The 23730-nt window shown below is 44.2% G+C and overlaps 1 protein-coding gene across 1 annotated transcript in view; it reads left to right on the plus strand.

Annotated features, from left to right (window-relative positions):
* The window catches only part of bsna (bassoon presynaptic cytomatrix protein a), a gene marked incomplete at its 5' end in the record, with an annotated part of 141644 nt that extends 130125 nt beyond the window's left edge, over positions 1–11519 (plus strand). The window contains 5 exons of the mRNA XM_084553666.1: positions 885–1385; positions 2499–2857; positions 9107–9200; positions 10616–10747; positions 11291–11519. Of these exons, the coding sequence (XP_084409792.1) occupies positions 885–1385; positions 2499–2857; positions 9107–9200; positions 10616–10747; positions 11291–11331 (1127 nt within the window). The 3' untranslated portion in view covers positions 11332–11519. The remainder of the gene's footprint in view (positions 1–884; positions 1386–2498; positions 2858–9106; positions 9201–10615; positions 10748–11290) is intronic.
* Between the last annotated feature and the right edge of the window lie 12211 nt (positions 11520–23730).

Genomic DNA, 23730 nt, shown 5'->3' on the forward strand with positions numbered 1-23730 from the left:
AATTCCCACACAGTCTCACTACTTACTACTGCCCCACCGTTTATCTAAACGTCCCCCACCCACCCAGAGGCTAGGTTTAGTAAAGAGAAAGAAAAAGAAAGCCAGAGATAGCTGTTGCATGCTGATGTTTTCTTCTTCCTGAGAGTCGCTTGGAGCTCTCTTATCAGTGGACTGCTGTCTGTCTGTCTGCCTGCCTGTCCGTCCTTCCGCCTGTTCGTCCAGTCGTCTGTCTGTTCAATACTCGCATGGTTCTTCGGCGTGGTCGTTCTCGTCATTCGCCACAATCTGATTCACTTGAAAGGTCTTTGCACGACACAGATGCATTCTTTTTTACAGGGTCTTGTTTTTTAATTGTCTTTGCCACTGATGTTTTGTTTACATGTGTTTTGATTTATTAAATCTCTGCTTACACTGCAAAACTGTTCTCATAAAAAGTTATATATTCAAAATGAATCTTTAAAGAGAGATTATATTGTTTCGCAGCAACTGTGAAACCGTATTCATAAAATCAAATTAAAAGGAAGAATATTCCAATGGTTTGGCAAGGCTGTAAATAAAAGTATAGTTGTGAAATATTCAGTGTCACTGGCTTTAACTTTGAAACTTGAGCATAATAACAGCCGCCAGAACAAACAGTTTTGCAGTGTCTATTTTATCCTGTTATATGGTCTTGTATTGTGTGAAGCCGACGTGAAGTGTATACTGCATGGATATAAAAGGTTTATTTTTATTTTCTGCCTTTCTTTCTGTTTCTTCCCCCACCTACCCTTTTCTTTTGCATGCGGTCGGTCTTCTTCTTCCTGCCTTCTTCCTTCTTTCAGCCTGCATGCCGCTGTCTCCAAACGACATGGAGATTGACTGTGATCTGCTCTCGGTTTCCAAAGCCTACCATCTGGGCCAAGAAGAAACTGACTGGTTTGAAAAGCCACGCTCCAGTTCTCGACACTACGGCAGCAGCCACTCATCTGGGAGGAGCCGGCATGGTGTCAAACACACCTACCATGATTATGATGAGCCTCCTGAAGAGGACCTGTGGCCCCAGGATGAGTATGGCCACGGTGGACGACACTCATCATCCCGTGACCACAGACATCATGGCAGTTCTAGTCGCCACTCATCCTCATCGCGTCATTCAGATGAGCCCAGGGCCTCAAGGTCATCTAAGGGACATCCCAAAGACCCAGCTATGCGCCATGACCCCTCAGGGCGGTCTTCATCTTCAGGAAGGCGTGGTGAGTCAAGGGCTGGAGGATACCATTCTTCAGACTACTCACGGGATCCATCTGGACACCATCAAGGCCAGCGCCCATCTAGACAGGGGGACCCGCACAGGTCCTCACGCAGCAAGTCCCAGGGACCAGTGGACATGCAGGGCCAACCACCAGGTACATACAGTGCACATTTACACCTGAGGAGCATCACATTTGTCCTTTCAGTGTAGAGGTTAGCTTATATCTTGAAATATTGTGCAAAAAGGAAAAAAAGAATAGCTTATTTAACCAACTGAGAGATCAACAGGCTGATTGATCAATTGACTGAATTAAGACTGAATGTATATCTACTAAAAAGAGGAGCTTGATTGGACGCGGGTTGAAAATCTACTTGCTGAGAAACTTAAATAGGTGCCTAGAATGTGATTTGCCAATGATTCTTTAGCTGAGTGGTCAACTGATAGTGACTGGCTTATGTATTAACTATTAACTGATGAGCTGGTTTTGTGAGCTCAACTGGCCTCCTGCCTGAACTAACTCTATGCTCCTTGTAATTGCCCTCATGAAACTCTTTTATTCGTGTATGATCTAAACACATTAGGGTATCATACTGGATCAATTAGACATAAATTAAATGCTTGAAAAAAGGTGAAATTTACAAACACAAACAGGCTGTGAAATGATCGGTGATCATTGGATCTGATCCCTGTAATTTTTTTTAATTATTTAGATTGGAAGCCCAAATATTTAATAACACCTGTCGTTCAGACTGAGTTTGATGCTTTTTTACAATCAACTCTCCCCTCGGGGATAGACAGTTTTTAATTAAAATATATGACAAGTACATATTTTTAAAGGAAATATTTCTCTGAAGGCAACACTGCTCACCTTTGTTGCATGTCATTGCGTCTCCTGTCAAATCAAATTGTGTGCAAAGTAATAAAAACTGAAATGTCCTATTAATAAGAAAAACCCCTTATTTGAATATTGTCTCCCTTGATCAGCAAATTTTGGTTTATAAAAGCAATGCTTCCTCAGAGATAGAGGCACCCTGGTATCAGAAATGATCTGACTTAGATGTCAAGAAACATAAAGAAAAGATCAAAGATGATTTGACTGAATTCCTTTGGCACACAGTCTTGTGTTCTGTCAATTTGTGAATTTTTACACCGTTTAAAGCCTCTGAGGTTTCCTTTCAGTGGGACAATGTGACGGTGTCAAATTTATTTCATTGAGTCAAATTTAAAACAATGAACACAAAATGTCCCCCTTCCTTCCTACTTCCAGGCTCCTCCAGGTCTGGCACCAGCTCTGCCCGTGGTCAGGGCTCCGCTGTGGGGCCTACGGGATCAGGGCGACAGGGTGGTCCAGGTTCCCTGACAGACGGACCTCCAGGACAGAGGACTCAACTCCAACAACAAGCCCAGACTTCAGCAGCCAGGCCAGGGCAACCGGGTGCCACAGCAAACATGGGACCTCAGCAGCAGCCCCCAGCCTCAGGACAAGGCATGGGTATGGGCATGGGCATGGGCATGGGCATGGGCATGGGCCAGGGCCAGGCCAAGCCTGGGCAGATGGGACCGGCAGGTGGACCTATGGGCCAGGCCAGGCAGACAGGTCCAACAGGAACCACACCATCCGCCATGGTGAGTACAAAGAGAGAGAAATTGACTCTCTCCGCACTCATACATACTTCATCTAGTGTACCATATATTTCTCTTTTACATATCACTTTCTCTTTACGTCACAGCTTGACATAACAAACTTGTTTTTGCATTTCTTGAGGTCGCACACTGTAAGACATAAGATATAACAAAACTGTCGTTATGACATCTTAATGTAACAAACCAGTTTGCTTCAGTCTCATAAAACTTATCCTATCTTATACCCCTTTCTTCACTCTCATCCCTTTCGTCCCTCCATCCTGGGTCCCTCCACGGTCCCTGAGATAAAAGCTACTCAATCTCCCTCCAGTTTAGATATAGTTACAGAAATACTGCAGTGTCTCCGTTGGCAGGCCTTATCTAACACTGTGATTAACACAGAGGCAGCTGATAACTCAATGTGGCTGATTCACCGTCTGCTAGACGCTGCAGAAATTGGCACTCAAAAAGTCCCCCTGGAAAAATCTATTCTCACCCTGCATTTACTCCCTAATCATAAATCCATGTTAATCAATTTTGGAGTTGGAGTGTAAAAATCTGACTTTAACAAAACAACTTGAGACCACTCAAAGATTGTCTTTAATAAATATATGAAGGTGTTCAAAGTTCATGAAGCCACTGCTGTCATGCCAGTTATTACTTACTACAGTATTTATGATGTGCCTCCACTGCTGAATAGCTCTGGATTTTCATATTGCTGCATTGACGGAACTTATTCAAATGGTCTGATATGAAATTATGCAGGAACTGGCCTCGGAAATGATTCTGAAAGCTCTGACCGGAAACCATAAACAGTAAATAGAATTTGTCTTATGATTATTATTCCGTCTGCAAACTCATTCACTAACACTCTTATGTTAAGTGCATTGTGTAATTAAAAACATTGATTAAATGGCTGTAAATAATGAAATGCTGGGAGCTGCATCGTGCATCATAATGCATCACCTCAGGTTTGCTGCAGTTAAACTAAAGTCAGTGGGAAGCAAACACAGAATATTATGGTTGTGGTTATTTGGCATCAGTCCAGTGTCTGTCAATTCAGGTTTGTTTAAGGGGTTAGATTTTTTGTTTTTTACATATGAGTGACATAAAATAAGAGTATAAAGCTGAGAGCAAAACAGAGCCAAGACAGGGCCATATTTCCTGCATTCATACAGACCCAGCTGTTACAGTAATGGATATCAGAAAAGGTCTGGTCTGCATCTTTCCTGAAGCTATTCTCTGTTACAGCCACAGTAGTTTAGTCCTCAGATATTGAGCTGGGAAATAACAAATAAATAAACAGGGACATAGAACAGCTCACAGTGACACAGCAAATCTCAACATTTCCAAACCAGTCCACTCAGACAGAGAGAAGATGTGAGACAAAGATACAAGAGAGCAACATTTGTAAATGTTCACAGGGAATTAAAACAAACTCTGAATCAACTGAATCGAATTTTTATTATTCGTATACCAACAATAAATGCAGATTTGAATGACAACCACAGCAGAGGATTTTGCTCAACAGCAGGATCTGACCGACCAAAATGGATGCAAATGCAAACAAAATTTACATAATACAAACATAATTATCCATATACAGTATGGTAATAAAAGATTAGGTTGGCTTGTTCAGTAAGTTTGTATTTAAAGATGAACAAACTCACACATAGGGTTCCTGAGGAGAAGTTTTGAAGCTCAGTGTGCTGGTCCTGGTTGTTGTGGGCAGTGCCTCACTACACCTAACTCCCAGCTAATTAAATAATGGGTAATAGGCGGTTTACACTGCTGCGTCAATTTGACTCCTTATCTGTGGCGTCAACCCCAGACCCTACGCAGACCCTAACACCATAGCCTGACGTGCACCCCAGAAATGTGACTATGCGTCACAGCAACGCAGATCGCAGGAGCTGGATCAATTTTGGATAAATAAATGTGGAACACATCAAGGAAAGGTTAACTGAGACCTCCTCAGTTAACCTTTCCTTGGGGATACAAACATTTGTATGACTGATCAAAAGTTTCAGTCGCCATTGTTCAAAGTGAAACAGGAAGTAGCAACAACAATGAACCTGACTGGCAAAAAGTGCCGACTACTGTTTGGGTGGCGTTGTTACAGAGTGAGCCAGACTGACGAGCGCACAAGTACGATAGGTTATGTTGTGTAGTCAGAGGCAATTTAAACAGGTTTATTTCTGCTGTTAAGTAGGACATTTTAACACAGAGGTCTATGGGAATTTTGCAGACGGACTCGAGTGGTCATTAGAGGAATGTTTTTTTTTTTTTTTTGTCCTGTCCAGCATTGAAGCAAGCAGAATAATGATCTGTTCTTCATATTGTGCTGAGCAGATTTTGATTTGCCAAGGGGAGCTTTATGAATGATAAGGCTCCTCTTGATAATCTCAGTTAAACTTTATTTTATTTTTTATACATGTTGGTGGATGGACCTTTACATAATATTGCTGAACCTGACACGGAGAGAGAAAGAGAAAGAAAGATAGAGTGGACAGGAGTTGAGAGAAAAAGGGGGGGGGGGGGGGGGGGGGGGGGGGATGGAGAGAAAAAGAGGGATACACCAAGCAGCAACTGCTACACCTGTTGAGAAACACAACAAAGAACATCACCCGGTCTCGGCCGGAGAGCAAGCTGACAATCCTAAAAGGCACACAAAAGAGAAAGATTACATTGGAGTAGACAGCAACCATGGCACAAAAGTTTTATACACTCGTGTTTAAGTCTACACATACATGTTTGTATAACACAGCAGATAACTAAACCACAGTAGTCCTTAATGTTCACGGTTTGTATACACGGTTTAAATGTTCACCAGAGGATGCAGTGACTGTGTCACCATGCAGAATGAGGGTGAAGAGTGTTTAAAGATGGCTGTGATGGTGCAACCGTTCCCCCAAGGAGAGCAGACAATGGACAGGAAGTCCCAGGATCCCAACCACCAGCAGCAACCCCAGGGTGCGTGTCCCCACCACCACACCACAGAGGGACATGCCTCCATCCAGCTGGTGGCATAGGAGGCCCCCGGCCAGAGCCCCCCCCCCAGCCGCGGCGAGCAGGCCCCGGCGGCCCAAGATAGGCAGCCACCAACCTCGCCAGGCAACCAGCCACCCGGGACAGGCACGGAGCAGGGTCCACGGCCCCACGAGCCCGAGGGCAGCACCCCCCACCCCCACCAGACACGCGGCCCAGCCGACGCCCACAAGGACCAGGCCGCCCCAGACGGCCGCCCGGGACGGGCCAGCACCCGCCCCCACGCCTAAGCCACGCGCCCAGGGACCCCGGCAGCACCCACCCCCGCCCCCCCCCTCCCTTCCTCCCACCCACCCAACCCTCCCCTGCCACCTACTTGCACACCCACTCACTCATACACTTCCATCCATCCCACTCAGCCCTCCTCTCATTTCCTCACTCATTCACACCCTCCACCAGGTTCTCCCACTCATTCCGTGCACTCACCTTACTCACCTCCCCCCTCCCTCATTCTAACACGCTCTCCCCCTGTGACTCACCCAGTCGAACACAAACAACACAAACCACAAACAAACCGTGACCGCCAGTCGGCAGCCACACCCATCCCCCAGATCTCCAGGGCCCTACACCCCCCCGCCGGCAACGGCCAGACAAGCACCCAGGGACCCCCCCATCCCGACAGGGCCCATCCCGACAGGGCCCCACCCCACCGTACTCCCCCCCCAAGCAGTCCCCCCAACCACGGCACGCTGCCACCACACCAGGACCACCACCCTGCCAGAACGAGGTCCCCACCGGATCAGGCAGATCCCCAGCGATACAGCCGGCAGGTACCGCAGGCCCATGGGAGAGCTGCCAGCCCCCCCACCGCCACCCCGGCGCACCCAGGGAACAGGGGAACAAGACGACCCAGTCACCCCCCCACCCCCACCTATGGTTATTTGTGAGATGTGAGTTGTTTGCGATTAAAATTGGGAGGTAGTGACCACACTGCGCTGGAGGCGAGGCCACACAAGCGGTCCTATCCTCCTGAACGGCCCCGCCCACCAGACACTGCATAGCCCACCCCCCATGGGTGATTGTGTGCTGTCAGTGTTCCATACGTTTAATGACTAAGTGTGATTAAAACTGAGAAGCATGTCATCCCAGGGCGCAGCAAACGAGGGCACTTAGATGCCCCCCCTCGCTGCACCCCCCATGGTGTGCATGCCCCCAAAGCCCTACATGTGTGAGTGAGTTAGGCTGGAGGATGGGAGGGGTCCCGAGAATGTGTGTCTGGGGTCAGATGAACCTCCCCCAGAAGACGAGCCGCTACCAGCATTAGGGTTCCCCCGTTCCCGGAGGCCGGCACGGGACAGGAGCGGCCACCCCCACGGCCAGAGCCCACACCGACTGCAGCTAGAGGGCCCTGAACCGCCCCAGTGGGCCTCTGCCCCCGTCAGCCCCATAGCAGCAGCACATCGGCCGAGAGACCCAACCCGGAGGAGGATCGGGGCACGGGGCCCCGCTAGGACCAGAGGAGCCCCCGTCGCCCACCCGACCGGCACCAGCGGGACAGGGCAGCGCCCCCCCCCCCCGAAGCACACACACCATACCTCCCTAAACACACGCTCCCCCCATGCACACCAACCCACCTGCGCCTCACACAGCCCCCACCCAAACACACCCACACACCCGCCCACACAACCTTGCTCTCGCCCACCTATCCGCATACACCTCATACAGCCCCCCCAAACACACACGCACCCACACGCACACATAGCTCTCGCACACCAATCCGCATGCACCTCATACACCCCCCGCCCCCCCCCAAACACACACACATACACACACCCGTACACACAACTCTCGCACACCAATCCCCATGTACCCCCCCCCCCCCCCGCCTTCCTCCCCCCAACCCCCCCCTTCTCTAATCCCCACCCTTCTGGGTGCGGTCTGGGCCCCGGGGCAGCGACCGGACACACGGGCGTGCGCCGGCCCACCCCGGATGCCGCACGTCCGGGCCAGCCCCGCCCCCCAAGCGCCGGCCAACCCCCCCGCCCAGGGAGGGAAGGGGAGCCACCCCCGAACCACGGGGCCCAAGGCCCCCCCCCCGCCCCGCCCAGGTCAGCCCGGCCCCCCAGTCAAGGCCGATGACCGTCCCGATCACGGCCCCACCAGCAGCGTGCCCGCCACAGCCAACAGGGGGCCCAACCGCAGGCCCCCACAGCCCCCAGCAGGGCAGAACGCACATCCCCCCCTCCTGCTAGGTGACGTAGTTAATCAGCGGGGCCCAGAGAGAGTAGAAGTCAGCCGATTGGAATTTGTTAGATGCGGACATGGACTCCAGACTGATATGATCCGACAGGAGATTTTTAAAGTGGTTGATACTTAGATTGTTTTTAGTCTTCCAGTTCAAGAGGATAGTTTTCTTCGCTATGGATAATGTGGTGAGGACCATGTGGGCCTTGTTAATCTCTATATCGATGTCACTTAGATCACCTAGGATACATAGTTTGGGGCAAGTGGGTATGTTACACTTAAGCCATGTTGATAAGTCCTCACAAACCTTGATCCAGAATTTTTTAACAGGGTCACAGAGCCACAGAGCATGTATGTAGTTATCTGGAGGAATGTTTTTGCACTTTTGTCTCAGCTGTTTGTTTTGGACTTAAATTTAAATATTCATATAAATGGACTGTGGATAGGCATGTGAATTCAAACTGTTGTATCAGAGAAATCAGTTAGGTGTGACTGCGTCTAAAATGTTTCTGTACAAGCAGTCATAGCTTTTACATAATATTTAAACGGTCTGGATCCGAGCTGGATTTCTGAATGAACCTCTGAGCACAAGAGATCTCATCTTTTTCAAAAGGAGTCCTCAGACTGACATTTGAAAAAGTTGACACTCATCATTCAGTCAGTCATCATTCAGTGGGCTGTCACAACAAAGCAAGAGAGCAGCTTTCTCTGCCATCTTCTGTCTGTCTCTCCGTCTCTTATCTGTTTGTTTTTTTTCGGTGTTCCTCTCCTCGTCTCTTGTTATCTCTTACTGTCTCACTCTCATTCAGGTTTTGTTTGAGTAAACACAGATGAAGCCCACATCCCTGTTATTTTTTTGTGTCACTGGCATTGTGAATACATGACACATTTTCCCCTACTGTCTTCAATTTTCAGCAGTTTTATCGTGAAAACGGGAAAAATGCTGTGAGGTTTGTGTTTCTAAGTGATGATCTTTGAGGTTTTACGTCCCTCTTTCTCTTATTTTCTCTCTCTCTGCAGACCAAGATCGACACACCTCCTGCAACAGCTATTGGAGCCAAAGCAGCACCCGTCATGGCCTCAAAGGCTGCCCAGCCCCCACTCACAGGCATAGGTACTGTACTCCCACCACTCCCACGTCTTGCAGCTGCTGCCCACTGTGTCTGCATTATGTAACCACTTTGTGCTGTTTCATCTAATCTGAGATTAATCTGTAGATAATCCCACAGTGGAGAACACGCAGAAGGGGTTTCACTTCATGGCAGCAAATCAGCCTGAATGTGCCAAGTCGCTACATAATGAGTTAGTCAGTAAGGTGATAGGTGAAGTAGACACTTTCTTTTGTAGGTAGACTGTTTATGTGGTGGGTGCCATTTTAATCCAGGTCAAAGAATAACAGTTTTGACAACTGATGGAATAATTTCAGTCAAATTTTCATTAAAACATGCCAACTACACCACTCGTTCCAGTTACACAGGGGAACAGTATGTTCATCATTATTCTTTGACAGTAAGGCAAATAGCTTTCAATGCCAGTGTTGTTTTAGCTCGTAAATTGCGTAGCTAGGAACATCCAAAGGTCGTCCGCAATTGAGTGAAATTGTTAGCAAGCGTTGCCTGTAAAGAAAGAGCAATCTCTGGATTCTTGAAGAGCAGTTTTGAAGCTCAGTGTGGTAGTACCTGACTTCACCTTTCTCCCAAGTTGGGAGAATGGGTTGGGAGTCCCAACCCATATAATAATGGTTAAAGAGGTGGTGCCAAATCAGACGGGCCCTGAACAGAAAGCTACGACCTGCTATGGCCACCTGTCACTCCTTACAGAAGTCACATCCTTAATCACTGAGAAATTAAAGCCTTGATATCATTTAAACCGGTGAGGTATATTAAAAAATCATCTTGTACACTTGTCTCAAATGCAGAAATTAAAGCTCAGACCAGGGCATCTGGACCTGTAGGTTTTTTTTTTTTTCATTTCACCACTCAGCCAAGAAGCTACTTGAATTCTAGAGACCTAGACAGCTGTTTGTTTCTTTCTTTCTTTTGTTCCAGGCTGAAACAAATCATTTTTGTTGTAAAGTTGGACATGTTAACATGTAGGTGACTCCCTTTTAGAGCCAGCCTCAAGTGGCCATAAGTGGAACTGCACACTTTAGCCCTTTCAAAGTTGCTTGTCTTTTTGGTTGTAGTCAGTTTGCTGCTAGGGTTACTTTCGTAAGCCAGTTAGTTGGACAACTCAGCTAACAAACAGGCAGAAAGGTCCATCTGGTGATAGGATGAAGTCAAGTGGTATATCAGCAAACAGGAAGCCTACGTGTGTTTATCCGAGCGGAGCTAATGAATAAAAAGGGCAATAAGCTGCTGGAAAGCAAATAAATCTTTAGATTCGCAGGGCAGGAAAAATTGAACATGGAACTACTGAACTGAAAGTGGAATATTACACCTAGAGTGATGCTGATTCATCTTCTGCTCTGGATCTGATCTGTGTTTTCCATCCTCCTTTCCCTCTTCCCCTCTCTGTTTTTCTGCCCAGGCTCCAAGGCAGCTCCTAGACCTGGTGGTATTGGCAGTGCAGCAGCAGGTCAGCCCGGCATGGAGGGAGATGGCATGTTCTCTAAGATCCTGCCCGGAGGAGCTGCTGAGCAGGCCGGCAAACTGGGAGAAGGTACAACTTATGAATCGGCCGAAAACAAACAGCACCACTTAAAAAGTCATTTGTCTACAACTTAACGGAAACACTAGTCATGTTGAAAATCAGGCATCTACTACTGTTAGTTATCACCATATAAATAATTGTTGGAAAAAAAGCACAAGTCATTTTAGCTATAGATAGCATTGATCAACCTTGATGTTAAGCAACTAATAGATCCTGAAAAGACCCACAACACACAGGGGCTTAAGGGCTCAAGAGACCTCTGGACCTCAGTCTGAAGTGACATTTGTCTTGGAGAATTAATCAGACAACCATAAAGGCATCCCTCATTCTACAGACGCCTCCACATTCATTAGATCAGTGAGATAACAATGCCCTCATTGTTCGCAGACAGACAGATAACAATAGATAATACTGAGGAGCTTAAACATACAAACATACAGAGGTCATAGCTGTGGTTGTTGAAATCATGTCATTTTATCTTCATGAGGGTGCTGACATTTACTATTTTAATCCAGTTTTTGGACATCCATTTAACCCATTTTTCTCTTCCAGCTATCTCCGGTTTTGGCAAGAAGTTCACCTCTTTGTTCTGAGGTGCTAACATTAAGGTATGTATTTTTTTTTCTTCTTTGCTTGCTCCTATAATCTCTCTGACATGCTTCTAGTTCAAAGTCTACTGGGATGTTGACAGATAGCTGCTGCACGTTGTGTGTTGACTCTTGTAGGCAGTAGAGAGTGGGCGGTTTAAAGTGGTTTAGAACAGGCAGTGTGTTCTAAAGCGGTGTGTTAATGTCTTAGTCTTTTCTTCTCTATTTTGTTTTGTTCCTCTAGCTGCTCTGCATGTGCAGGCTGATAATAATAACTCATTCCTACTATGACACAGAAAGTCTCAAACAGGTTGTGTGTTTATCCAGCAGGCATTCAGCCGAAAGACATAGGCAACAGGTTGGATGTACATACCGTATAGTGTGCTCACTACCAGCGGCCACAACTATAGATCTGAGATTATTGATCTGGATTTGACTTCTGTGGGTTTAATTCACTTGAGGCTGGACTTCAAGCATAAAAGCAGACACGGGTCTTACACTTTAACATTTTAAAATCTCAGAACAATGAAACATAAATAAGACAGTGACAAGGCACTTACACAGACATACACGTTTAATTTTTAATCACTGAGCCTGTGCTCCAAATGATATGTAAAAATCTGAACTAGCACAGCTTTCAACGCTCAAGTACCCTGTCACAGTAATGCACTGCAGATAAGAGCGCTTCATTTTTTTATGACATTGTCCTGCTGCATTTAATGGTAAATGAATGTCCTGGTTTCTGAAATTAAAAACATTTTTCTTGAATTTGCAGGACTATGAAAATAAATAAAAAAACATCAACAATGACTTGAGGCCTTGTACCAGAAAAACCTGCAGAGTTCCCCCTGCTTTTGTTTTACTAAAAGAGAGAGAAAGGAAGGAGAGAGAGGGGAACAGAGAGGGGAGCTGAGCACACTGGTGAGTACCCGGAGTGTGATTTATCTGCTCAAGGTTTCTTACTGTCTGAGTGTTTTCTTGCCGCCATCACATTACTTCTTGCTCTGGAGGGTTCAGGCTTCGGGTTCTGGAAAGTGTCTCCCAAGTATTTGTATTGTTATAGACACAGTAACACTATGAATTGAATTGAGTGCAACCTGCAAGTTATTTAAATGTTATATAATAAAAGTTTTAGTCAAGAACAGAGGTCAACAACCTGCAGGTTTCCATTTATTAGCGGTGTAAGAATCAGTCAGTGGGCCTTGATCACCAAAATCGGCTGCTGCTGCTGTGTCTGGGTCAATATAATGCTTAAGTCTTTAAACATTCAATTTTAGTTTTACTTCCCTTGAACAATGGAGATTAGCTGGTCTAGTCATGCACGTGTCTGTGGTTTGATGTCGCTTCTGTATCATTACGCTTCAAGTCAACTGTGTCAGGCCTCTCAGAAAAATCAATTAGAATAATTCCCTTTTGTAATCACAACTCAGATCATTTCATCAGCCCTAATAAAGCATGAGAAATTACCGTAATGCCCAGTGTGACCTTATGGTTTCACGGTGCATTCTGGTAACCCTCATTAACATGTTAAGGACACCACATGTAAGAAAATCGTGGACAGTAAATAAAGCTGTTAAAAGGGAGTTTTTCCTTGCCACCGTCCCTTTCAATGCTTGCTCTGGGGGGTTCAGACCATGTTTGTAAAGCATCTAGAGATGTTTTGTTTTGTTACTGACGCTATATAAGTAAAGCTGAATTTAATTGAATACTGTGTATAGTGTTCCAAAATATGGTTTCCTTGTATATGGAAACCCTACACCAGTGCAGTGGGTCCAGGGTTCCTCCTGGTGCATGATAATGCCCAGCCTCACGTGGCAAGAGTATGCAGGCAGTACCTGGAGGATGAAGGAAATAATACCATTGACTGGACCCCCCACTCACCTGAACTAAATCTAATAGAACTACTCTGGGACTTTATGTTTCGGTCCATCCGATGCCTCCAGGTGGCACCTCAGACTGTCCAGGAGCTCAGTGATGCCTTGGTGCCTCCATATCTGGGAGGAGATGCACCATCTGTCGTCTCATTAGGAGCATATTGGCTTTTCTAACTTGGATGATTACTGTTAAGGTTGCTGGAGTTGGAATGTTGTGTGTCATTTTATTTTTGGGGGGGATCATGCTCCACTAGCCAAATTGTTACTCTGTCACTTTTGTTTCAGCCCTCTGTGGGTTGATCATTTTCATTTCCATGAAACGATGTGGCATCCTTGCATTCGTAACACATTACCCAGTCCATATCAGTATCGATATCCAGCATGATTCTTTTTCCATTGAGATCTGATGTGTTTTATTTCAATTTTTAATTTTATAGTACTTTACAACATGCACTCACAAACAATCCCATTCCCAGACAGACTTAGACCATAATAAATAATGATTTTAACATCCAGATATCTGTTGCTTCTTCTAAGATGAAGGCTAAATAATGCCTAAATGTTTCTGTTTTTCTCCTCTTGCAGCCAACAAGGACTGGAATCATCTGGATGCTTCATGTCTCAGGCCTGAGCACACACATGCTGCTCTCTCTGGCAGGCCAGACAGTAAGTTACCTTGAACTTTCCATCTCTACAAAACCATACTGCGTGAAAACCATACAGATTCTGTCTCCACTTTTCAGGCTGATAATGCACAATACTTACTCTTGAGGACATTCTGTTTAGGTGGATAAGGCATACAAAAAGTATATGGAGCATCTTGGGACTCTAAAGATGAACAGTGAAGCCCACAGAGTTACCTGAAATCCAGATTATATGATATTTAACAGTATCTGGACGTGCAGCATGCACAAGACTGGTATGTTGTACTGCTTTCAAATGCAGAACTGAATTATAAAGGTAAATGTAAATATAAACCCAAAATGACTTTTTATTTCGGTGTAAACACTGTTCTCTGCAGCATGGATGACAAATTATTTACACACTGGATGAAAAACAAGACATTAATCTTAGCCCTGAGAAAGAAATCTTACAGTTTTAATTGACTGATCACATTTGTACATCTGTGACTCTCCAACTACATATCTCAGTTTTGGTCAGGCAGAGACAAGCTGCCTGTGTTATTCGGTCCTCCGGCAGCCTGAAGCCAGTGTTGTCGCTGCTTCTGTGTTTTTGCTACTGTTGTATTGCGGCCTACGCCTGAAATTTTAAAAGCCTGCAGCCACCTCGTCCAGAAACAAATCAGCAAAAGTTGGTCACGTTCCAAAAGAGTGGGAGTGAGTTATTAAATGACAACGAAATATCAGAGTCCAAACTGGATCAGGCTTGTAGCTCATTTAGTCTCGTGACAGTGTTTGTTTGATTCAACGTGAAACTCTGAGCCTAACAAAGATGTTTCACACCAGATGTATCTGGTTAGTTTCCTTTGTTTGGACTTCATAGCACGCCTCTTAAATATCTAAAAATGTTCCAGGAACATCTGTGGATCTGTTTATCTTCACATTGACGACAACGTCACAGAATTATTTTGGAGGTGTGACGAACAGCTGAACACCTCGAGGCATAAATATATAGCAAATTCAATTCAAAATTAAATATATGAAAGTGGTTTAGCAATGATGTAACGATGGGGAGAAGTGTGTTAAGCTATTAAAAAAAAAAAAAAAAAAGCTCTTCTCTCCTAAATGGTTTGTCATCATGTCACAGTGACATCAGCTCTGATTAGCAGCTCACATCAGCTTCCACTCTGTGTTGCATGAAGGCTCAAGAGTCAGCAATTAGAGCTTCAGTGTGTCTCTATTGAATTAGAGTTTAGTAGTTCTATGTAGATTCTTATAGATAGAGATAGATAGATACAACTTCATCAAAATTCGGTTCAATTTGACCAAGAGGCAGGCTTTAACTACGTGTTTACATGCTCATGACAGCTGCTGTGCATATCCACAGTCTATTTTGAGTATTGGTTATCCACATCCTCCATCCAAATTAACACTATGTGTCCGCGAGCTGCGTTATGCACATAGATGCTATAGGGTATACCGTATGTGGACATGAATGGTGGAAAGTTTGGAATACAAGCTTATTGATCAGTTCTGCAGTTATCCACGATGTGTCTTTGCCGCTGCACAGTGACACGTGCTTGTCAAAGAAGCTCTGACCAGCACCATTTTTTAAAGACTTGAAGACGTAGATGTCAAAATGTGCAAAAATACACGAAAAGAGCCCTGAGACCATTACATCTATGCCCCATGGAAAGATTTGGGATAGTAGGAGTGGTGCAGATGCAATGTTTTATCAACCAGTAATCAGACGCCTGTAGCTTTGTTCAACAATACAGTAAGTGAACCCAGAGGTTTTGTGCAGACGGAGTTCTTTGGTGTGTCCTCTAGTGGAATCTTCCAGTGACATGCATTGTGCATAGGTTAATAATGTATCTGGACAAGTTAATGTTGTGGCTACACTTCCACAACATTATGACCACTGACAAGAGAAGTAAATAACATTGACTGTCTTGTGACAATATAATATTCTACTAGGACACGCTTGGACCTGGCATTCATGTGGATGTTACTTAGACATGTAGCACCCACCTAGACCAGACCAGGCACCCCCACCCCATAGCAATGACACTCCTTGATGGCAGCAGCCATCCCCAGCAGGATGCAGCCTGACACAGACACACACACAAAAACGCTTTAGGAACAACTAAAAAATAACAAAACATGAAGAACAGCACAAGGTGTTGACCTGGCCTCCAAATTCACTAGATCCCAAACTGATCAAGTGTCTGTGGGATGATCCACAGAGGCCCCTCCACCTAAACAATATTAGGAAGGTGGTCATAATGTTATGCCTGATTGGTGCATATCTCAGGCCTTAGGAGTGATTTCCTCTACTCGGTTAAAAGACTTATCACATGCAGTTTCTTTCTACAAATCAACACTGAGCTTCTCAATATTTCATCATGACCCCAAACAGTCTCTCCAACTGCTCAGTTACCTAAACAAAATCATCAAAAGAGTAATCACAAATGACCCCCGAAGTGAATGTTTTCAAATATACATTCAATATAAACCTACATTAGCAGCTGTAAATGCAATGCAAATTGGTCATATGTGACTAATCCTCAGGAGACAGGTCAGTCAGTTTCATGGCTCGTGACTTTAGGTGCAGATGTGTCTTATGTGAGCTGAGGCAGCAACGGTCAGAAAATCTGTTCCTTTTTTTTTTTTCATTCGAAGTAAAGTCTTCTGGCTTGGCGCAGTGTGTTGTGAAAGCTTTTGATGCACCATGGGGAGATGGGCAGGCAGTGATGTTGCTGGATCTGGGAGTGTGCACAGCATTGCATATGTGCCATGAAGGATAACACTGAGCCTGGACTGTGTGTATTTCTGTGCCGTGCAGCCATGAACTGACTAACTGCCTCACGTGACTGCTGCAGAGGGAACTCTCTCTCTCTCTATGTGTGTCTCTCTACTCCCTCTGTCAAATGTTTTTTCTCCTCTTTTGTTCTTGCTCTCTCACTTTTGTGCAGTCTTTCATTGTCCTTTCTCTGTCAACATTCTCATTTCCTTTCTCCTTCTGCGTGCCTTTTCACTTTCTTTGATTACTGTAAGATTCTGCCCATTCATCTATCATTCCTACTTTAAGCCCTCCAATGGCAAAAGAAAAAAAAAAAAAAACATCTCGCTCTCTCTGCTCCCCCCTCCCTAGTGTTTTAGCATGTACTAAATGTATGTGGACATCCATACTCTACCCATCCTCATGCAGAAATTGAAGATTTCATCCCAAACCTATGCGTATTCATGTGTTACTCTTCTCTTTCCCCAAAGCACCGGGCTGCAGGGATTTGCTCCCATTCAGCCAGAGGAGCATTGGGGAGGTCTGGATTGGGCTTGGCTCATTTTTAGTCTTCCAGTTTTACTCAAGTGTTAAACCATTTCTTTATAGATCTCATTTTGGTCACAGATTTATGTCATGTGGATGCTGGAATGAGGATTCCTTAAACTTCCTTTTAGTGGCAATCTAGACGATTTAAGTCCTTGGTTGTACAGGAGGTCAGAGGGCGGCATACCAAAGAGATAAGGAGACGTTTAAATGACAGTGGGATAAAAGAGAAGCTGAGTCTTGTGTCTGGGAACACGTCTTATGCAAAGGGGTTGATTATTTCAGTGTCTCTGTCATTCTGTTTGCCCAATAAGACTGAAGTAATGAAGAGTCAGTGTGCAGGTTCCCAGTTGTCAGACGTACAGATAAACCATTGTTGAGCAAATGCTTCAGCAATGCTATTTTTACAAAGAATGGTCTCTTCCTCAGAGCTGTGACGCAAATTTAAAGTGCAAGATTGTGCGAGTGACTTCACTGCTGTTATTTCAGGCAGCACTGTAACATGCGTCCTTCCCATTATGTTCCCATTGGTGCAGAGTCTGCACAGGCTGACGAGCTGAGTTAGGAATATTTGCAGCCTGCTTCTGCTGCTGTCTAGTACAGTGGTTCACGTGTTCAAGATTTTCATCGTTACCATGAAAAACTCTTTTCTCGCCCATATTTCTGCTTCCACTGTCATTATTGGTCTCTGTTTCTTCAGTAGAGGACATTTGTTAATTACACACACATGCTTGACAGAAGTCCACGCAAGTCGGTGACACTGTGGACTTTTTGTTAAAGCCAAAACGTTTGGATTCAGCAGAAATCTTTGTCGGGACTTCATGGCAAATACTGACAACAAGATGATTGTTTTATTCAGCACTGATGTGCTGCACCAAATGGTGGCCTACATTAATTACAGAGAATGGAAGCATGATCATCTGGGTCATTAACTGACTTCCTTCTTTAAGGAAAAAGAGAAACTGGTTTTGTTTTGGCAGCGTTTTGTTAACATAATTAAATTGTGTCCAGATTCACTTCAGAGAAAAAAGCAAAAGTCCAGCTGCTCTTCACTTTCCAATGAGAGACCTGTCAGGAGCTGGATGACTGAGAGTCCAATATACTGTACTGTCTACAGTCAGCAGTGAATTTCTTAGGCTTATACACCCTCTAGTGGACAGTGTTATATTACATCATATCAACGTAAGGATGCAGCACAGTGTATAACTGACAAGCACCTTTTGAACATAAAGTAACTCTTCCTTTACTATAATTGTGTTTCCATTGTGTAGACCCTGAATGGTTACTACACAACTGTTGTACGTCCACATCTTTCCAATTTTCATATATGAGAAATAACAACATTTCTGACAATGAATGAAATATACAAATGAGATGTGTCCAATATTTTGACCAAATTCCCTGCTTTTTTTTTTTTTTTCTTAGATCATTCCATGTCCAACCGAACATCTTCAGAAGGACTGTCCTTGTCCATCCAGGATCCCCAACCAAAGAATCCGGCTTGACCAAAATACTGCAGAGCCCCTAGAACCAACCTACAGCGGTTATATCCATCCCTCCATTACGAAAGAGAACCTGTGGCTGCAAAAGAAACAAGGGGCGTTTATCAAAACCAAGTACGCAAACTCTGGACTCCTGAAGTACGAACTCTGGAGGACAGGATAGTAACAGCAGCATACATGATGACTTCCCCTGAAATGCATTCTGGGGATACACGGCTGTATCAAGTCCATAAAAGTTACCTCCTGATGCGTCTTTGATAAAACCGGTGGGGCAAGTTCACTTCCAGATACTTGGATCACACTTGGTCAGATGCGTACCTTGAATTGGAACAGTACCTGGACTGCAACTCATGATGTTTTACAAGAACAGAAGAGCAGACAGGAAAGCGTGTTGATAAACGCCCCAGGTTTCGTTTTTTTGCTTTTCTTCCTCCTTACCAGCAGAGGGAGCTCTGCTTATACCACAGGTCTACACAGCTGGAGAACATATGTGGAGGCCATGTTCTACCTTAGCCCTCCTGTGGATTCGACTCTTCAGTTTCAATGGAAGGAAGTTCTGCTCTCATATGCTGACGACTCCACAGTTCATGTCAGAGCTGCTTGATCCCGCAAACAGCCAACAGGAAATGGGAGCTTTACCACAGATTTGGTGGCATGCAGGAATCCTTGGTTTCACAGTCCTGTGCTCAAACTAGTACCACCAACAACAAACCAGCCTCTCTCCTCTTTTCTATTTCTTATCAAGGTAGAAAAAAAGAATAGGGAAAATGTACTAAAACTTGCTGAAGTATGTCAGGTTTTTCTGGTACTTATAAGACCTCTTTGTTACGTCAGTGTACATTGAAAACGTAATGGATGAATTTGAGAAATGGAAATGCCACACTGAATGAATAAGACAATGATAGCGATGTAGCCAACACGGGACGGGTGTTGGCGTTTCTTTCCACGATTTGCTCTGTTTCTATCTACATTCCGGATTGGAACTGTTCCCTTCCTCACCTCTCTGCGTTTCTTGAATGCTGATTCTTTCTTTCTCGTTCCTTTTTTTCTTTCTAATCCACAACTTGCCATGTCTTTAAAGAAGTGTACAGTGGATTTAAAAAAACAAAAAAACAAAGTAGGAATTTGAAATGCATGGAACTTTATATCCAAGACCTTACACTGTTCATCATTACTTAACAGAGGCCATAAAGACACTGGGAAACGCATCATAGCTAGACGACGTAAATAATAACCAAGAGGAGAGATTACTGAAGCAACACGCGGGAATAAGAGGAGCCTTTTATTGCGTTTTGGGGAAAATATTTGACTGGTGTGCTGAATGAAGCCGACTACGGTTGGGTTGTTTTTCAGCCATTACAAAGCCATTAAGACAACATTTACCTGCAGTGCTTGTGGGCATGGGGTATCTCCAACTGCTCCACAAAATTTGGCTCTCAGATATTTCTCATGTAGGTGGTTGTCATTTTTATTTATTTTTTATTTTTTTATTTCAATGCGTGTGTTCTCATTCTTTTTTTTTCTACTTTGGTTTTGTTAATCGCCTGGTTTTTATTTTGCAGGTTACCAATATCGCCTTAATCATTTTTAAATGTTTTATTTTGGTGTATAAGTGGCATACTTTGTAATCACATTTTCATCACAATCTTTTTTATGTACTAATATCAGCTAGAACACTGGCCACAGAGAGATTAATTTATATTTTTAACTTAACATTGTTTTTGATAATTGTTTGTGATATGATTTCATTTCTTTTTTTTTTATTTTGTAATGTTTTGTTACCTTCATCAAGGCCCCTGTCAAATTTCTGACTTTGATTTATTATCAATAATTATAAAAGCAATAGAGTAAGAGTTAAGAAAGCAAAGAGCACAATCTTGTGTGATTTTAGTAGTTGGTGGAATAGAAATGTGTTGCCTCCGTCTGTCTAACTTACAACCGATGTACCGCTCAAGTCTGACTAAAAAGTACCACAAAATGAACTCTAATGTTGTACTACTGCTGTACTAATACACCAGAGCACTGGAGTTCACCTAGAAACCCCGAGGATGGTACCACCCAGATCTTTTCCTCCAACCATTGGTGAGACTTTGGTGTCGTCAATCAGCCAGTCAGTGGATCGGAGCGATACACTGCTTACATTAGCCAGCTGGAGTCTGATGTGAAAGCACTGCAGGGCAGCAGAGAGGCACTGAAACGCAGACCAGTCACCGCAACAGCATAACTGGACTCGGCTTCATCACCCGCGGGGGGGTTTGGGTTTCGATGTGATTCCTCCGAGCCTCCGAGATGGACATTTATTGGGAGCCTGCAAGAAGCTCCTCACACAAGTGTGTATAAGCATGTGTCTTCACTCTGTCAAATGTGCACAGCGCATATGAAAGCACACAAAATGGTGTCAAAAAAAAGAAAAAAAAGAAGAAGAAATCAACGCTCATGTGACTTGAGGAACCAAAAATAACACACTTGGTTGTGTCACGAAGTCACTCGCCTTTTTTTACTTTGAGTTTTCTATGGTGGCGGCGTCCAGACCTGCAACCCAACCCCAAAAAACCTCTCTCACAGACTGTCAGTTGTCAGTGGAAACTTCTCAGGTCAGTGTTCTCCCTGCTGTTGCTCCTGCAGTGCATTGTGGGATCTGCGGTTCGGTACTCAAAACGTACTCTGTCAGGCCGAACATTGCGAGGCCTTCAGCAAAACCAACCAACTTCTGCTGTATATTGTCTGTGTGAACGCTCGCTGGGAACCTTCGCATGCTGCCCGGCGCAGAAAACCTCAAAGTCACCTCTATATTGTTCTGTTCCTAATGTTTGTATGTATGTGTGTGGGGGTTCTGTATGCGTGTATTTAAAACAAAAAAAAAAAGAAGATAAAAGTAAAATGAAAACCATCATTCAACGTGGAAAAGAAAACAAACACGAGTTCAACCACAACAGATATGGTGGGCAGAAGAGGCGACCTCTCATCTCCAGTCGTTCTATGCAATGAATCATATTTGGAAAAAACAGACACACTAGGAGGGAAAAGGCGAGTGAAACGCAAATGGGAAACAGTCACACAGTCATCGTTTATCACACCTCAGTTATTCTAGCATCATGTTTGCTTTGCTGCGATAGAAAATAAGACGAATTTACAGCGTTTAAAATAGGTCACCTGTAGACTAGGACATAACAGGAGGGATCTGGATTTTTGCAGCCAAGGATGTGTTCATGACGGCACCTGCTTGGCCTCGAAGCTGAAAGAATTAGTGACGACAGCGAGAGCCTTGCAGGATCTGCAATGAAAACACGCCATGGCTTTTTAGGAGAACCACCTAGTTAATCAGAAACCTGCATAAAATGAAACGAAAGTGTTGAGCAGAAACGGTGAAAGCTCTCCGTTGTCATGAACCCTTCCAAGCAGCCGGCGGCACAGAAAAGTAGTCCAGAGAATTATATATATATAGAGAGAGAAACAAATATATCACAAATTTAGATTATTTATTTATAATATATATACATAGAGACAGAGTAATATGATCGGTGTCTGCTCAGGGGTGAAGAAGAACAAGAGAGGTCCTTTTATTTTAAATGATCAGACCCAGAATTTAAGACACTTCCTGATTGGGCTGTTGTTATTTCTGCAGTCAACCAAGCACCATAAATATTGAGGTCAAACGCAGAGCTGGTCAAAGTTCAGATGACTGTGCATAATATTTGACTAAAGAATGTGCTGTAGTGCAGCACTGTTTAAGACATTCCTATTTGGTGCGTGTGCAGGCGTGAATGTTTAAAGTTGCACTGCCACAAGAAGCTATCAGATTAGATTTATAAGCTGCATACACTACTGTGTTATCTGCAGTCGTCGCTTTAAATTAGAAGCTCAGCTACAGCAGGACAGTCAGAAAGAAGATATTTATGGAAGATTTAGAGAAGGTGGTTTATGAGAAGATCCTGTAGGGACTCATGTTTGTGTAGAGTAGCCACATATCTATTTTTTTGTGAAACATTTATCAGATGATTCATCTATTTAAGAATTTATTTTATCATACTGAGAACCGGATGAAGGCTAAGAAAGAGATTTAGGTCGGAAATCTATAGAATGAGTAACTATGTTTATACAGATATTATCTATTGCTAGATTTACGCTCAACCACAATAATCCGATTGTTAGTAATCTGAACGGGACCATTTTTTGAATGTGGCTAAACAATGTGTTAACCAAGAAACACCAATGTGCTATCAATTGATTGGTTGTTTTAATGTTCTTTTTTTTTTAAATAGTTCAAATATCTACATATATATATATATATTCACCCTGTAATCTACAAGACTACTCTGATTCTGTAGAGTTCAATGCAGAATTAAGAATCTGATTGTTCTGGTTCCGTCTGGATCAGTTCCTTTGACTTCAGTCTTAAGGTGCACATCAGGTGCACGTGGCCCAAACAGTCCTCACAGTAGAGATGACAGGTACACTGCCACCAGATCACTGAGGTCACCAATGAAGCTTAAAATCAGAGCAAACGATATGAGCGAGAGTTTAAAGTTGCCCAAATTAATACCGACTTCCTCTATTGTGTGTCGTATGTTTCGGAAGTTTGTAAAAAAGTAAAATGTTCAATAAATGAATCCTCAATCACTTTTGCCTCAGGAAAGCACACGCTAAATGCAGCATCGCGATGGAGACGCTCAAAGCTAGACGGAAAGGAAGTAATGGGCGCGGTAGATGGGATCGTGAACACTCCGCGGCACAGGCGTGATCCAGTGGCTGCTGTTGACGAGAGGGAGGAGGTTGTAGTTGAATGGCACAGCCAGGAGCACAGAGATAGCAAGAACTGCGTCAAAACGTGTTAATGTCATGTTTTCTTTTGCTCCAGCGTGAATACAGCCACCGAAGGTCACTTAAATATGCATAGCAGCAAGGGCTTTTATACTACAATACTGGTCACTGAAGAAAGCCATCCTGTTACTGCCCTCTAGCCAGTCGTGGTCTCTGTCTATACTCTGCGTGGTGTCTGTCTATATCCAGGAATGCAACGGACCCGTTTCAGACCACGGCAATCATCAGTGGGCAAAACCACCCGAGCCACAGCCTGGTTT

The sequence above is a fragment of the Chelon labrosus genome (assembly GCF_963514085.1).
Source record: "Chelon labrosus genome assembly, chromosome: 10".
In the NCBI taxonomy this organism is placed as follows: domain Eukaryota; kingdom Metazoa; phylum Chordata; class Actinopteri; order Mugiliformes; family Mugilidae; genus Chelon; species Chelon labrosus.